Genomic DNA, 16,673 nt, shown 5'->3' with positions numbered 1-16,673 from the left:
CTTCAGAATCCTACCAATAATTTGCATGTGTATTCACCCATTTACCTGTCCTCTAATTCAACTACACACATCAGTGTTGCAGATTCTCAAATAAATGATTTTCATAAAACTTCGAATAAGCAGCATACCATTCAAGTTACACCATTTTAGTATTTTTATCTACATCTTAAATAACACTAACATGACTGCTGTGTAAATGTGAGGTCAGGAAAACATTAATACCATTCAATGTAGTTTCCGAACTCTGTACGTATGCTAAAATTACACAATTTTTATGAAAATGGAAAGTAACATGATAGCCTGGGAAAAATTTCGGTGTTATAAAGATCACTGTGTCATTACAACCTCACAAGTGAAATCCTTCTTATAGCATATCTAGACTGTAATCTCAGTTTCTTCCAAGTTGTCCATGTGCTTAAGCATATGCCATACATATGCATGAAGCAGTGGAGGAAAAACTAAACACATTGTAATCTTAACATAACAGTTATATAACATATGGATTAATTTTCTGGGGAACTTCTTCCCATAGTACGAATATTTTCAAACTCCAAAAGCGAATGGTTAGAATACTAATGGAAGCAAGACCCTGGGATTCTTGCAGAAAATTTTTTAAAATTTTAAATACACTACCTCCAGCATCCCAGTACATACTCTCCTTGGCTCTGTTTATGGTTACTATTTAGACAAAATTCTGAAATTCATAATTTTAATAACAGGAATAATTCCAATTTTTTCAAGTAACAACTCACTTGAGGTTTCATAAAAGTCCTGCCTATGCAGGCGTTAAGATATATAACCATCTTCCAGCTGACATTAAGGACCTGGCAAGTGATACTGAAAGCTTTAAAAAGCATTAAAATTTATTTACAAGAGCATTCTTTTTATACTGTGGATGAATTTTTTACGCATAAAACTAGGTAAGTATTTCTGATGGTAATACTAACATCACTGTATCAATATTTACAGTGTTCTATTATTTTTATTTTTTTCGACAAAAACTTTTAATGACTGCATGTATTATTATTATTAATATTGTATAGTGTTGTATTCATTTTTGACTTTTCTATATCCAGTGGTTGTACCAGTATGGATCAACAGAAAAAATAATAATAAATAAATAAATAAAGCAACAGATGGAAGCAGTCAGCTTCACACTCCAGGCATTTTATACCAGGAAAAAAAAAAGTCTCTACATATAACTGAATACAATACCGAGCAGGCCCCTGAACTGATTTGGACATGGCAGCATAGACAGAAGTCCTATCCACACCTGGAACTGGACATCACTTGTCCGGCTAATTGCCAATGAGACGTAACACAAATGATATTAAAAAATCCCACAAGGGTCTAATCACTAAAGCCATATACTGCACTACATAAACAGCTAATATGTTTCATGTTTTGTTAATCTGATACAGCACCTAATAATACATACATCAGCAATAAAATATTTCTTGGGGGGAGGGGGCATATTCTTTTAAAGGGAGAAGGAAAATTCAGATCACAAAGAGAGCTCAGGGTACTTATAACAATATACAATCCATGCACTAGAGATGAATCATGTGTCTGCGACTATCCTCTTGTGGTTACATAGGATGATACACAGCAACAAGTATGCATCAGCATAATATTGAATGTTATACATTACTACATTAAAGGGAAAGGGATACAGAACACTGCATAACTATTATGCCAACAGTTTATGTAATACCAAAATAAAAAAGACTGGAAAGTATGTATTCCATAACACATATACAAACTTCCCAATTACATTCCTAGTACTTTATGGGGTTGATGTGAAGCCAGTTTATAAATGGTATTTTAGTAAAACCACAACATATATTTCATAAAATGAGGAAAGTAATATTTCAGCAGCATAATAATTCTCAAAATCAAATTTCAGCATAACCCACAGAATGGTTTATAGGCTAATGTAAAAATCGATTTATGTCCTTGTGTAAACTAAGCTTTGATGTTTAGATCAATACAACTTAACACAGGAAGTGCCCAATAATTAAAGTCCTCCATACAACATTCTGACAAACCTGTAAAACAATTTATGGGATATATGGGTACAGCACTCTTTCCACTTTCTCATATATTCAGTATAAAGGAGAACGTACTGTGCTGGAGCAAAAAAATGTTATGTGGACAACTGACGGACTTACACCTTTGGAGCCCTACTGAATGCAAAATTTGGTTTTAGAATACTGTGTGTGTGTTTTTTGAGTGTGTGCGTGTGCGTGCATGTATGTATGTACGTGTGGATGCATGACTGTGCCCCCTTGTGAGCATCTGAATGGTTAGATGATATTCACAACAGTTTATCCATCATAGATCAGTACCAATGCATATGTAGATTTTAGTCTCAGAAACCAGGGGCCCTTCAGAAAGGCCCCAAAACACAAGACACTAATTTTCCCAAAACTGGCTCAAATGACACTGCTGAAATCTCAGTAATTTTTTACCGTCACCCTAATTTTTTTTAATTCGCTTAGTGGGGGGTGGAGTCCAACTGGGTCCACTCAGTATGGCGGCCACTGATTGGCCTACTGTAGCCTGCCCCAGCTGATTATGATGATGGAGAATTTGGTGGAATGAAGACTGGCAGGGGAAACCGAAGTACTCGGAGAAAACCCGCCCCAGTGCTACTTTGTCCAACACAAATCCCACTTGACCAGGCCCAGGATCGAACCTGGGCCGCCGCAGTGGGAAGCCAGCGACTAACCACTTGAGCTATGGCGCGGCCTGACCATCACCCTAAATAAAACTGCCATAAAAATAACACAGGCACTAGATTACATGATACTCATAGGTATGTGTCCTAACTTGTATACTCAGTGAACAAAAATCAACTTTGTTTCCAAGGTAACTCTGGTCTAGAAAACCAAGACCAACAGCCGCGGGGATCTGTTGCACTGACCACACAACACCCTCTATCCACAAAAGTACGCACTAACTTCGCTGACAAGTGGCAGTCACTCAGCTGCTATAGTTCACTTGTGGACTACATGCCATGGAGTATTTTTCTTTTCCAAGGTAACACAGTCAAGGTTGAACTTATATGAGAAAGTATGTCAAATGTTTTGCTCCAGTTTTTTACTTTGTAACTGAACGCTTTGAACATTATGAAATATCAGCTGAGGGATCACCATGTGAAATGAATGTATGTTTCCATGAGGTTAGCCCTTCAGTTAAGGCACAAGCAAGACAGTAACTACATCTGAATGTCACTCTTCACTTGTGTGATTTGTGTTACTTTGTGTATGTGTTTGATGACTATTTCCGCATCCTGGGTCTGTTCCCTGTATAGATGTTTATGGAAAGTGGAGGATGTGTATGTATGTATGACGAGTCCTGTATCAATGTTTTTTTATTTATGGGAAAATGAAATAAAGAAAGTATTTAATTATTTGGGTAATCTGAGTGAAACTGTATTAATTCTAAGGTTTTACAGTAATGCACTTTTTAAATTATGTTTAGTAATTACAATTGTAATAAACTTCTTTTTTTTCTATTGCCTATGTTACTTGACTAGTGTGTGTATTATTATTATTGTTATTATTTTAGTTGTGTGACTTATGTAATTTATTACATGTATACATCTATTATCAAAGGGACTATTTCCACATCTTAGGATTTTTGCCTGTATAGATATATGGAAAATAAAGGAAATGAATGAATGCTTCACACTATGAACCCTGTCCTATTTCGCCAAAAGAGACTTTAATGAAAGACTTTATAACATTCCTGCCACTACAAAGGGTTGTATTATGTGAGATGTGTGTTTATGAATAATAACAACTCTTACAGTATCGCATATTTATAATGGCAATGAAGATAATATGGTTAGTACTGAGATGGAAACTTTCTGGTTAAAAGAGGCATTTAAGTACCTTCCAACTCTCTCAGTTCCTTTCACACTTATATTCCTGAAAGCACTCACATATACAGCTTTTCTATTTGGCACTGCACTCAAGAAACCACCACTTAGAATTAGTAACATTCAAACATCAAAGATCAATTACAATATTCTGTACCACCTTACACTGAGAACTTCAAAACTGCAGCAGGTACTTGAAAAAATGATGTATGGATTTTACTACAATGTAAGATATGCAGACACTGCAAATGATGAGACCTAAATGTGGTCATTAAGTAGGCATACATACAGATCAGGAATAATACAAGGATAAGGTTTGATAATCTCATCTATACAAAGTGTCAATGGTTATAATCATGTTCAACATATGGAATATCACAGGTGAGTGAATCACACTCCTGTTTCATATTCAGGAAGTTCCAAGTTCAAATCTGGAGACCAGCTCTCCTTACTAAGTTTCTTCTATAATATTCATCTCATCTGATACTATATAGCCTGAACTACTAACTGCATAGTTAAATGAACCATAAATAAATACACTAAATACAATACAAAAAGAATAAAGCACCATGTCTCCCCACTTTCAAAATTTGTGCAGCAGGTATGTGTCAAATGTGGGTTATGAACTGGCATCCTATGGACTAACAGGAATGATGGATTAAAAACTAGCTAACTCTTAAGAATATAATACAGAATAACATGAGCTGTGGCAATGAAGAACATATCACATGAGAAATTCAATTAGTAAAAATACTTTCCTTAAAATTACTTGGTACATACAGTTTCAAGTAATTAAAAACAATGAATTACCATATTTTATGGTAGTTGCACCTTGCTCATTTGCAAATAGTCATAACACAAAACTGAGCCAATGGAAGTCCCAAAGCTCAAGGCATGTCACTTTTAAGGTAAAAGGTAAAGTTGTCCCTGTGCTTAACTAATTAAGCATTATGCCATGAAGGTGTATGGGAGAATAGATGTATAGATCCACATTTTCTTGACCTCGGCACTAGATGGAGGTGAGTGGTCAGCTTCACACCTTGGCTGCTTTACCCCTGGGGAAAAAGCCCTGGTACCCATTGGATAGGAGGTTGGGTGGGCCCCAGAGATGGTCTGGACGATGTGGAGAAGAGAAAATTCTTGACCCTACCCCCAATTTAAAACAAGTAGTCTGCTGCATAGAAATCATCCTCCACCAAGATTTAACAAATGTGTCAGGATTAGGAGTAGCACTAAACTAACTCACATGAAATACTCTGAGCTATCAAGTACATACCACCCAGCAACACACAATTAGTATCAGAAGATCTTCCAGCAATTATTGCAGCATTAACACCAACTCTAGTTCAACACAACATAATACAGTATGTACCAAATTCTTCAGTACTCAAACTTGTGCATCTCGAACGTGCATGTGCATTTATCAATAGGGCATAGCTCCAACCGCACGTGATCCCAGTAGCGAAAAGGAAGTGGTGTTGTGCAATTGTTGTTGGAAATGGGTCTCTTGACGGAGGAAAAAGTATTCATAGTTGAGTATTATTTCCGCTCATACGGAAGTGGTCACCAGACAACTCGCTTCCTTGGTTTTGAGTGGCCAGATGTCATCGTCCAGAAACCGCTACATAGTACACGTGTGACGATATGGTGTGCCGTCTCAGCACATGGTATATTAGGCCACTATTTCATTGAGGATGAAGAAGGCAATGCTCTTACCATCACCCAAGAACGCTACAAGGACATGGTGATCGGACCATTTCTTCAGGATTTGAGAAGGTTCTGTTGTGCAAGGGGCCTTCACGTGAATAGACAGTGGTATTAACAGGAAGTCTTTTCATTTCAGTACTGTATATTTTGGCACATACTGTATTATTAACCTAACTCTAGACAATCAATACATTATCAAGAATAAAATTAAATGTTTCCTCCAGTAATATTATATGGTGTATGAAGCAATTAACCGTTTAATATGCCACAAATCTATGCTACACCCAGGTCTGAATTAAAATTATCATAAGCAGTCCAGCTTTTAAGGATGGGATATGGTTCAGGTTCATCTGTACATTCAAACTGATAACTCTTATCACATTTGTTAGTCACTCTTGTATTAAAAAAACATATAAGCTGCAGGGAAAAGCATGATCTCACAATTTATCAATCTACATGTTAACCTTACTAACAGGAAGGAAAATGTCTGGCAGAGTTAATCTCACAATGACTCAAGAGAAAACAATGAAAAAGTATCTTGCCATGATAAAGGGCCCATGTCCTAAGGCATTGTGAAATGATTTTCTTCTGCAGGAAAGAGGAGAGATCTATTCCAATGTGAATTAATTTGGCTGAAATTGCTTTCACATGTATAGGTCCATGAGACCCTTTTCTGGCACAAACCCAAGTCATGTTTTCCCTTATGTGTTAGCCTATATGCAGAGGGTAGCAGAAAAATTACATAACATGTACAAACTAAGAAAACAAGCAAAACAGAGACAGCACCGAATCTGATGATTTCTGTGTTGACTCACTGCTCGAACCCTCCTCGTTCTCAGAGACAACACTTACCCTCACCTATGGAAACAAATCAAATTAACCCTCAACCTAACCCACACAGCACAATATAAAATTATTTGGGAAGGGTTAAAGGAAGATCAACGATTACTTGTGAAACCAAGGAAAAGACAAAGAGAACTCATCAGTTCAAAGGACAGCCACAAACGTTTATAAGAAAATTAAATTACTTCCAAGAAGGAAGATTCTGAGAGAACACATGCAGTTTGTGCATATTAATGATTTAAACAGATGGATCACAAAATATTACACTTCTCTGAAGACAGTAGTGGAAGACAAATTTTTATTTCTATGTCAAAGTATTATGTTCCATCTACTGCAAACTCCTGGAAAGCCAATATATACGCACACAGAATGCATGTAGGAGGAGGATCTGTTACCATACCCAAAACCCACAGGAACAATGATACAATATAGATTTTTTTTTAATGTTCTGGAAAGAAATGGCTTTCAGAAGGCTTAAGTATACTTTACAGGGAAGGTACAAGTGACAATTGTCAGCCTGCGATTTCTACTTCAACTTCCATTTCTTGGTCACTTCAGGTTAATTGAATACAACTACTACCAACAGCAAACTTACTTGTAGTTGGCACATTACATTTTATACACTGACTAATCCAACACTGAGGCTGTAAAACCATAACTGCAATCACAATGTTCAGAAATGGATAGAACCACATAACCTCCATGGAATGGGAATAACATGTGTGAAATATGTTTCCAGGTACCTATTTCCCTTTCTTCAGCTCAAAACTGCAAAATGCCGCAGAATAATATGACAGTGAAAAAAATGGTATCGTATGTATTGCAAGCAAATACAGCAACACACAGCCAAGAACTGCTATATTACTGTTTTTATGGCACTCTGGTAACACAATAATGTTAACAGTTCTTAGGTGCATGTTGCTATATTTACTTACGACACAATACAGACATTTGCAATGTGGTAATATTATTCTGAGATCTCTTGTGGACAACAATGCAAAACTTTATTAACATAGTATCTACATTAATAGTCATTACTCAGAAAGAAAGAGGTATACTATATATAATCAGGATAATCTTTTTAATTATCAGAAAGAAAACCTAGTATGAAAAAATCCAAACACATATTTTTGTCAACTTTCAATCATATTCTTGCATGAATTAAGGCAACTTACAACCCTATTTTTGCATGAATTAAGGCAACTTACAATCCTATTTTTGCATGAATTAATACTTCTTTGGAAATGCATTTCTCAGAACTTTCAGCGCAAATATTTTTTCGCATTTCTTACATAACTACATGGAAATTTCCTTCTTAATAATTTATCTCCATGTTTTGAATATGAATATAACTGTTTCTTACCTCCTCCCCATTGGCCTGCTCTGTAGACTTTTCAGGATACACTCCAGCACGTAAAAATGAAGCTTTCCATGAATCCACATCATCCTGATTTTCACAGCTCAGTTCAAGTTGTTTATAATCCTACAATAAAAATAAAGCTAATATTGATAAAGTACAGAAAACATGCCCTTTATAAAGAGATCTTTATTGTACTTACAAGCATGAACTATATTAAACTCAATCTGCACAAACTTCTTGACATTAGCCCTTTGAAAACCTCCAACCAGTTCCTGCAAGAGACTGATGTTTTCTGTAACATATATATTCAGCTCGAATAGTAAACCTTATATAATAATAGTATAATAACTTATACCATTCACTGTAACCATAATAAAACTCATGAGACAATTCCTTATAATTCAGGTGAATTCCACGCCTAATTACAAATTTAGATCTCACCTTTTCCACCCACGTCAGTTCAATTTCCTTTCAATCAGTACTACTCTGTTAGTAATACTAGACAAGAACGGTTCAGGTAACAAAATAAAACCGTTTTTTTTAAATTAATTCTGACATGCTGATTCCAAATATGGATACAAAAGTTTTCCATCACATCACAACTGAGTGTATTGAATTGTGGGCCAAAACATTATTTTTTTTGCCTAATTACTTCCATATATATTTTTTTTTGTTTGTAAACAACACAGCAGGCCACAAATAAACACAGAAATACTAAGAATCTCCTTTCGCAAGATAGACAGGCGGCACAGGATCAGCCACCTCCACGAATAACAACAGGAGAATTGACACGAACCTGTACGGTTTATAAATTTTAAGCTTGAACTAGAAAGGTTTTTAAAAAAGTTTTAACACCAGGAAGGCTGCTTTGAATGTGAAAGGTTGAACACTGTGTACATTGTGCATTTCAGACATTATGTGTGTATATAATTAACATCTATTATAATAGTAGTTTCTGAAAAAGTATTGATGCCCTCTGAGGATGATCCGTAGGGATCGAAACAAGTAAGGCTGATGAGTCTTCAAATGATAAAACTTAAATAGTCACATTAGACGGTGTTGTTTTTGTAGTTGTTTTTGTACTTCCATATATTTTTCTTAGTGTTCTCATAATTTCCATCAATCATAAAGTGAGGAGACAGAGGTTCTTAGTGTATAAACGTTTATTTTCATTAAAAATTATATTATTGCAAACTGTGTAATAACTTATGTACACTCATATGCTTTGTATGGCAAAGTGAGAGGATAAGAAGTTCTGGGAAGAACTAATCACCTACTTTCCTTGATACGACATGGACTGCATAGAAAACAATGCATCCAATAATTCTTCCACTGCTGCATGTGTATTTGTTGCCACGGCTTTTGTACTGAGCCACTGCCTAGCAGTGACAGGGGAAAACACATATACACACACAAACTGCTGGAAGGGATTTATGAAGTACACTGTTGAGATGGGCTCATGTGCCATGATATTCATACCAAGTTTTGTAAAGATTGGTTCAGCCATTCAAAAGCTCAGGGGGGATACAAAACAGCATTCTGATTGCATAAGCCTACTTTTATTTTTTTTCAAAACAAGGAACGTATGCTAAAAAAGACTGACTTGATATTACCTTCATTTACCAAATGGACCAAAACTCCAACTACATGACCCAAAAATGTGGTTTTTACACTTATTTAGAAAATCTACTTTTTATACTTTATAAGGAACTCAAGAATGATAACAATACCTCCCTCCCTCCCACCCACTGGCTGGCATTTTTTTCCAATTATCCAGATTATAAGAATCTGAAAGTAGTCAATAATTTCCATCCTTTACTACACATCTCCTAGAATGATGTATGTATGTGTCACATAGTCTTGGTAAATGGGCAGGAGTTATACCTACAAAACTATTTACTAACTCCTTACAAAGCTGACAATCACTGAGCTGGTCAAGAAATTCCCCACCTAACGTGGAACTTAAAGGTTATCTACCCTCCTTATAAGAGCACACTTATGCACCATATCGTCAGCCAGGTGAATGCAGTCCAAATATTACGTATTTAAGATCCATTTTAATTATTACCATTCCATTTATGGCCAGGTGTCCTGAGTAGACACCTCTCTTCTGGTTCCCAGACTAGAATCACATATGCATTTCTCACCTCCCCATGTATGCTTTATGTCCTCCCACATCACACTCCTTGATTTGTTTACCATAATAATGTTTGGTGAAGTACTAATTATGAAACTACTCATTAGAGACTTTCTACATCCTCCTGTTACTACCAGTCTCTCGGGCCCGAACATTATTCTAGGCACTTTGTTCTAACCCATAACATACTAAACTATCACACATGTAAACTTCACACTGAATCAGGAACATATTTCAGAAATTTCTTCAAAGATGGGACTTCCTACATAGGTGTTACAATTCTATAGCATACTCAGAAAAATTCCTACTTTGATAATAGATGAGGCAAAGGGTTAAAAAAAACCTTATACTTCTATACAATGTTCTTACTAATATGAACTTCATGAAGTCTTAACAATTAAAAATCCAGTAATCACCAGTACTTTACCTTGTATACATTTCTTCCCTCAGGATTGAATAGAGCAAATGTATGTCTTCTTGACATGAAACCCTGCTCCACATCTCGCAGCTTCAAGCCGTCCAGTGGCAGCATGTATTTCTTTTCCCGTTCCTGTAATTCAAGTTAGACACAGATGAAACCCCTTTCTTATAAATACCTCTATATATACTAATGACAGTTGTAGGTTCTGTGAAGACAATGCAATTACATCATCATCTCTGTTCACACAAAATTCACGTACTTTTAACAGATTATTCTGCTCAATAAACTACAGGCCTCTACTGTTTCAACAGAGTGGAGATCTTGTAGACTCAACTACCAGTGGATCCAGTGCAGACAAGTGCTTTCCTTTCCCGCTACTTTCCTCTGAATTTGAGGCCCTAACAAAGTTTGGAGCCCAAAATTAAACTACATATCACCTTAACTAACCTTCACCATACCGCCATCTATAGAAAATGTGGGACCCTCAACGTCTCACAACCCTATGGGCCTCCAAGGCCTGTTACAGGGATACCTTTACTTTACTTTTTACTGACTAAGATTGGCTTAGTGTACTCTAGCATTAAAACAGTCATAGGTGAAGAGATCAATTTGCTATTAATCAGTTACTACAGGATTTCTGATGATGGATGGCATCAAGTGTGAGATGCCTGTATTTAAAGTGAAAAACAAATTCTCACCTGCTGTTATTTGAAAATAATTTCAGGAAACTACTGTGGGGTTTCTGTGAAACAGCCTTTACATTTCTAGCAAGTAGTTCTAGGACAGGGCTTGAAAATACAAAATTATATTTCTGTGTGTTTGTATGTATGGAGTTGATTACTGGTCAAATTTAAACTGACACTCACTTCTTCATCCTTGAACCATGAAATATTTTCTGATGTAAGGACAAACCAGTAGTCCCGTGAACCACCTTTCATTATGCCCAGATTGTGTATACACATGTAGCCTTTGCGGATCACCTGATTTCCCAACTTGCGGCCAGCCTTCACAGAGTTCTCTGATGACTGCTGTGCGCTACAAGAATACATCAGTCTTGCAGAAATAACGCAAACTTAAAAAAAATTATATAACATTATTCAGTTATTAAAATATACAAATTGTATACATTCTTTTAAATATGCATAAAATTTGGTCTCACCTGCAGGGTAAAACAGAGACTGTAGGTGTTTGAGAGCAGGGTACTGGAGAGGATACTCAGACTTAAAAGTGTGAAAATTAACGAGAAGCTTCAGTCTGTATTTATTAAATATTACTAGAGTGACCAAATCAAGGAAGATGTGATGGGCAATACATGTAGCACATATGGGATATAAGAAATGCATACAAAAATTTAGCTAGTAAAACTGATGAGAAAAGACTATTTGGGAGACCTAGGCACAGATGGGAGGATGTTATTAAGTGGACCTTAAAGAAATAGGATGTGTGTGGACTGGATTCATCCAGCTCAAGATACAGTCCAGTGACTTCTTCCTGTGAATATAGTAATAAACTTTGGGTTCCACAGTACGTGGCAAATTTGAAAAGATGAGCAACTACCAGCTTCTCAAGGACTATGATACATGGTGCTACTGAGTTAGTCATTATTTGGTCAAAAAAAGTATAAGTGACAATTTTCTTTTATTCATTTTAGTGAAATATGTCACTAAAAAACAGGCTGATAGATTGAAAAATTTGCGAAGTACATTTTAACAGTAAGTGAAATGAAAAGAATAACTTTATGCTACATATTAAATAGCTGGCTCCAGCTGACATGTCCATTAAAATCACTGACACTAGTATGACAGAAAGATACTACCGGGAGCAAAATTTGCACCAATAAAAATCCTGAACAAGTCAATACACTTAGCTATGTGGCCTGCATTATATCAATGAAGGTGTTAAGAACACGCCATCAGAAACACCTGAATTTATACAAACAACTACAGCAATATGCCATGTATTCAAACATTCATTTGAGCAAACATACCAGACTTAACATTTATAAAACTCTGACAAGGCCTGTGCTTGAATATGGAAATGAAGACCAAACAATCACAAAGGCAGATCAAGGCAGATTAACATTACACACTGAAATTTAAGATAACTTCAGGTTACATATTGCGACATGAGGAACATAAGCTAAAATAAGGAACCACAGAAATAGCCATTGCTAGGTAACGGTTTCGTAAACACGCAACAATACGAGAGCCATCGCTAAGCAATGTGAGGAGACAACAATGGAGGAACTACTGGAAGTGGTGTTTTCTATGCTGTTCGCACCAAGGCTAAGAAAGGAGGGTTACGTGGAGAGTGCACATAGAAATGATCGAAGCCAAGGCCTTCAGAACACTTATAAGATTGTATTCCCTATTCAAAAGTGAGTGGTTAAGTGCTAACATTAAGCTGACCCTCCACAAAGCTCTCACTAGATCTGTAATGATCTATGCTAGTCCCGCCTAGGAATTAACGGCAGATAGCAGCGCCTACAAACAAGGTTATCCACACCACTGGCAATGCCATTCATTTCTTTTACAGTGAATACTGCAGATAGATACATACTACAAAAAATGGCCAAGCTGTAAGGTAAGCCAGAAGCAGAGTTGCCTCAAATTAAGTGTTAAATGGATTTATCTAGAACTTAAGTGGAGTAATCATGTGATTTATTGTAAACATACATATAACATAACTTACTTGGCAAATCCAATGAAATCCTCATGATTAGTGTTCATGTAGGCCAGTTCGCAATCAATAAGTAGGATGATCTGTTCCTTACACAGCTGCTCTCTCTGACGTATATGTGTTGCTATTATTCGTTCAGTCTCCTCTCGTAAGCGTGGATACCTTGACATCTGAAATTGGGTATTGCTCTTTTATCATGCATCCACGCGCACACACATACTCACCCATATACACGCACACACATACTGAGGAACTATACCTCTGACAGTAAGAGAATCTAAAATAGCCTTGATCCAAAACAATGGTTGGAACATAGACAAGCATAAAGGTAACAGACATTGAAGCAGAAGTGGCACCTGGTCAATGTGCCCAAAGAAGAATGGAGCACATCACTTCCTACTAGTCACTAAAAATTTAATACTAGGTTTATGAAGCTGACAACGGGGAAATAAGCAGAGTGCAGATTGGGAGAAAGCAGTCATCTTATTGTTGTTGTTGTTATTGGAGAGGGTCGGTTTTCCCCATGCACTTAGACCAAATGTTGGTCCATTGTGCGTCCCCCTGTGATATTCTACCAGTCTCTATAACCTACCGGTACTGGCACATGCCATCAGTTCCGACTCAGCCAACGAGTTCGGCCCCTACTGGCTCAGTGGTATCTCGATGCTTCCCCCATCTACCAGAGGCGTTAGAGACTACTGTTGGGCGGGAAATGTCCTGAATTTGGCTCAGAGGTCCCCTTGAGACATGAGGTTCTTTTACGTGCCATAAAGCTACGACACAGGACCCACGGCTTAAAGTCCCTCCCGGAGGACTTGTTCCCTGAATTTTTCCGCCCTTAAAAATTCCACGACCTCCACCGGGTCTGAACCCGCATACCTTGAGTCACGAGGTGGGAACGTAACCCCTAGACTACGGAGGCCACTAAGCAGTCATCTTAGTAACCTAATGATATAATCACTAAATCACCAAGCATGTTTATAACAGGTATTCTGTTCGATACAGCTTACACATTTGGCAAAATCCCTACTGAACTTTAGTAATGGAACTGGATCAAAAGCAAATGTAAGGAAAACATATATATATATATATATATATATATTTACAATTTTTCAACAGAATGGTCAAAATAATACAGAAATGCAAACATCTGAATATTTGAGAAGAATATTTTGTTAAATTCAGAGAATTCTCTGCAAACAATTTAGAATTCTTCCTCTTCCTGCCTACTACTACAAATCTTAAAGAGTACAGTACTCAAAACTACGAATTCACCTCTTGTGCCACATGGATTGGAAACTTGGTCTCTCAACCACAAGTGAAGTTACATGGATTGAAGATGGCTGAGGAGGTCATGAGGAAAGTACCTGGACATATGAAATATTAGGAAATGGAGAAAATTATATGAGAAACTTCTGAACTGTATTCTTCATCTATTATTATTCTGCTGATCAAACGAAAGATGAAATGGGCAAGGATATTCATGGGTGCATGATTGAGTCCAGTGTTGAGGTCTTGCTGTATATAAAAGGCAGAGAACTTCAACAGCTAAATGACATTAACTTCTGAAGAACTCTCCCCCACGGAGTTAAAGAGTTGTGTCAAATACCATCACACTTACCCTGTCTGTACACACTCGTACCACATTGGACAGTTCAGCTACTACCAAGTCTACACATTTCAAACTAGGTTCTTTTAGGCGGGCAATTTGTTTCTTCACAATAGCTTCAAAAGCCATGTCAGGGGTGAAGAGGCCAACTCGGATACCTGGAAATTAATGACTACAATTTTTATGTAATTCCATACCATTATTATATGGACATCACTTTCGTAAAACTCCAAACACACCTTACACAGGGAACAAATAACTTCATGGAGCTGAGCACTTCTTGAGAAGCTGCCAATTGTGCAGCTACTCAAGAACTTCCCAGCATTTTATGCAACCTGAAGGTTCATTACCATGTTCACAACAACCCTCCACTGGTCACTATCCTTGGCCAGACTGATCCAGTCCATACCACCCCATTCTAGTCTAAGATCCATTTTAATGTTTTCCACCCACCTATATCTTGGTCTTCCTAGTGATCTCTTTCCTTCTGGGTTTCACACCAACATCCTATATGCATTCCTCTTTGTCTCCATTCATGCTACTTGCCCTGCCCATCTCATCCTCAACCTGATTATTCTAATTATACTTGGTAAAGTGTACAAGTTATGAAGCTCTTGATTATTCAGTGCTTGTCACTTCCTGTCACTTCAGCCCTCTTTGGTCCAAACATTCTCCTCAACACCCTGTTCTCAAACATTCTCAGTCTATGTTCCTCCCTTAGCGTCAGAGACCAAGTTTCACACCCATACAGAATCACATCTACACTCTCAAATATTCCTAACAGTTAATTTTACATATTAATGTTTAATAGATTATATGCTTCTGAGAAGCACTTGAAAAAATTCAATCTAAACAGAATAACAGGTTTCATGTGTCATACTTAATGGAAACACATCTCTCCTACAGAAATCTGAACATACTAGTTAAGTATTGTCAATGAATATCATCTCTAAGACATGGTCAGGCATTCTATCCAAACAGCCATATCACATCTCTAAGATAGTTTGGAGTTTATACTTAAGACTGAGCTAGTAATCCAGCCATTGTAACGTCAGAAACTACTGCCATGTCCCTTAACTAGGAACCCCCCTTCATTCCTTTTCCCCCTCTCCTCCTGCCCTACACCTGCGCCCTTCACCCTTTCACCAGGGACTAGCAGGGTCATCTGAAAACCGAAAGGGGATTCTGCTGCACGCCGTGGAAGAGTGTGGTGCTCGTCTCGTTCCAAATTATCTCTTGAACATTTTTAGGTTTGCTAAATTATCAGCGGAGTTGGTGCACTGTTTTACGTTGTTTTGTCCTCATCTGGGACAGCCTGTATTTTTCTTTCACTCGACCAATTATATTATTATATTTATTTGGTGTGTGTATTGTTTAAATTTTTTTTGCCCCAAACCACTTTTCATTCCTGGGCCTTGGTACGTTTCACCATTCATCAACAAATTATAACCTTATGCTATTCTGCAGACATCTATGACCTAATAATGCAGTTCATTCACAGACACACTCCAAAAAAGGTATAAAATTAAGATACCAGTAAACAGCTCGGCCCTTCTCGTTTAAATGTACCTGTATAGGAAGAAGGGATCAATTTAAAGGTTAATGGGGCACACGATAGCATAGTTGGTTGAGGCACTATGCTACAAGCCAGAGGGTCACGGGTTTGATTTCCATTGACCTAATCCTTTCAGCCACATTATGGCCCTGGGGTCAACTCAGCTCCTAGGAAAAATGAGTACCAGGAAACCTTCCTAGGGATAGAGAGTGGCCAGCACATAAGGTTCAACCTCACCGCCATCTGTTAGCTAACGGTCTACAAAATGTGGTAGCCTTGACATCTCACAACCCTATGGGCCTCCATGGACTGTGACAAGGATAGCTTAACCACCTTTACTTCAAAGTCTTAATAAATTTATTTAATGTTAACATCTTACTAATGTCCTCCAAACATAAAGGGAGGCAAAACTGAAGCCTAATCTTACCATCCCTACATCAAGGAAAACAAGAACAAGTCTTAAAAATAATAAAACT

The 16,673-nt window shown here is 37.2% G+C and overlaps 1 protein-coding gene across 1 annotated transcript in view; it reads right to left on the bottom strand.

Annotated features, from left to right (window-relative positions):
- The window catches only part of LOC111870635 (dynamin), a 65,840-nt gene that overhangs the window by 26,207 nt on the left and 22,960 nt on the right, over positions 1 to 16,673 (bottom strand). The window contains exons 8-12 of the mRNA XM_033753935.1: positions 14,655 to 14,800; positions 13,046 to 13,203; positions 11,221 to 11,389; positions 10,361 to 10,483; positions 7,800 to 7,919 (exon numbers count right to left, since the gene is read on the bottom strand). Coding sequence (XP_033609826.1) covers positions 7,800 to 7,919; positions 10,361 to 10,483; positions 11,221 to 11,389; positions 13,046 to 13,203; positions 14,655 to 14,800 — 716 coding nt within the window. The remainder of the gene's footprint in view (positions 1 to 7,799; positions 7,920 to 10,360; positions 10,484 to 11,220; positions 11,390 to 13,045; positions 13,204 to 14,654; positions 14,801 to 16,673) is intronic.

The sequence above is a fragment of the Cryptotermes secundus genome, unplaced genomic scaffold (assembly GCF_002891405.2).
Source record: "Cryptotermes secundus unplaced genomic scaffold, Csec_1.0 scaffold529, whole genome shotgun sequence".
NCBI lineage: Eukaryota > Metazoa > Arthropoda > Insecta > Blattodea > Kalotermitidae > Cryptotermes > Cryptotermes secundus.
The sequence above is the reverse complement of the archived record's forward strand: the minus strand, read 5'-3'. Positions and strand labels throughout refer to the sequence as shown.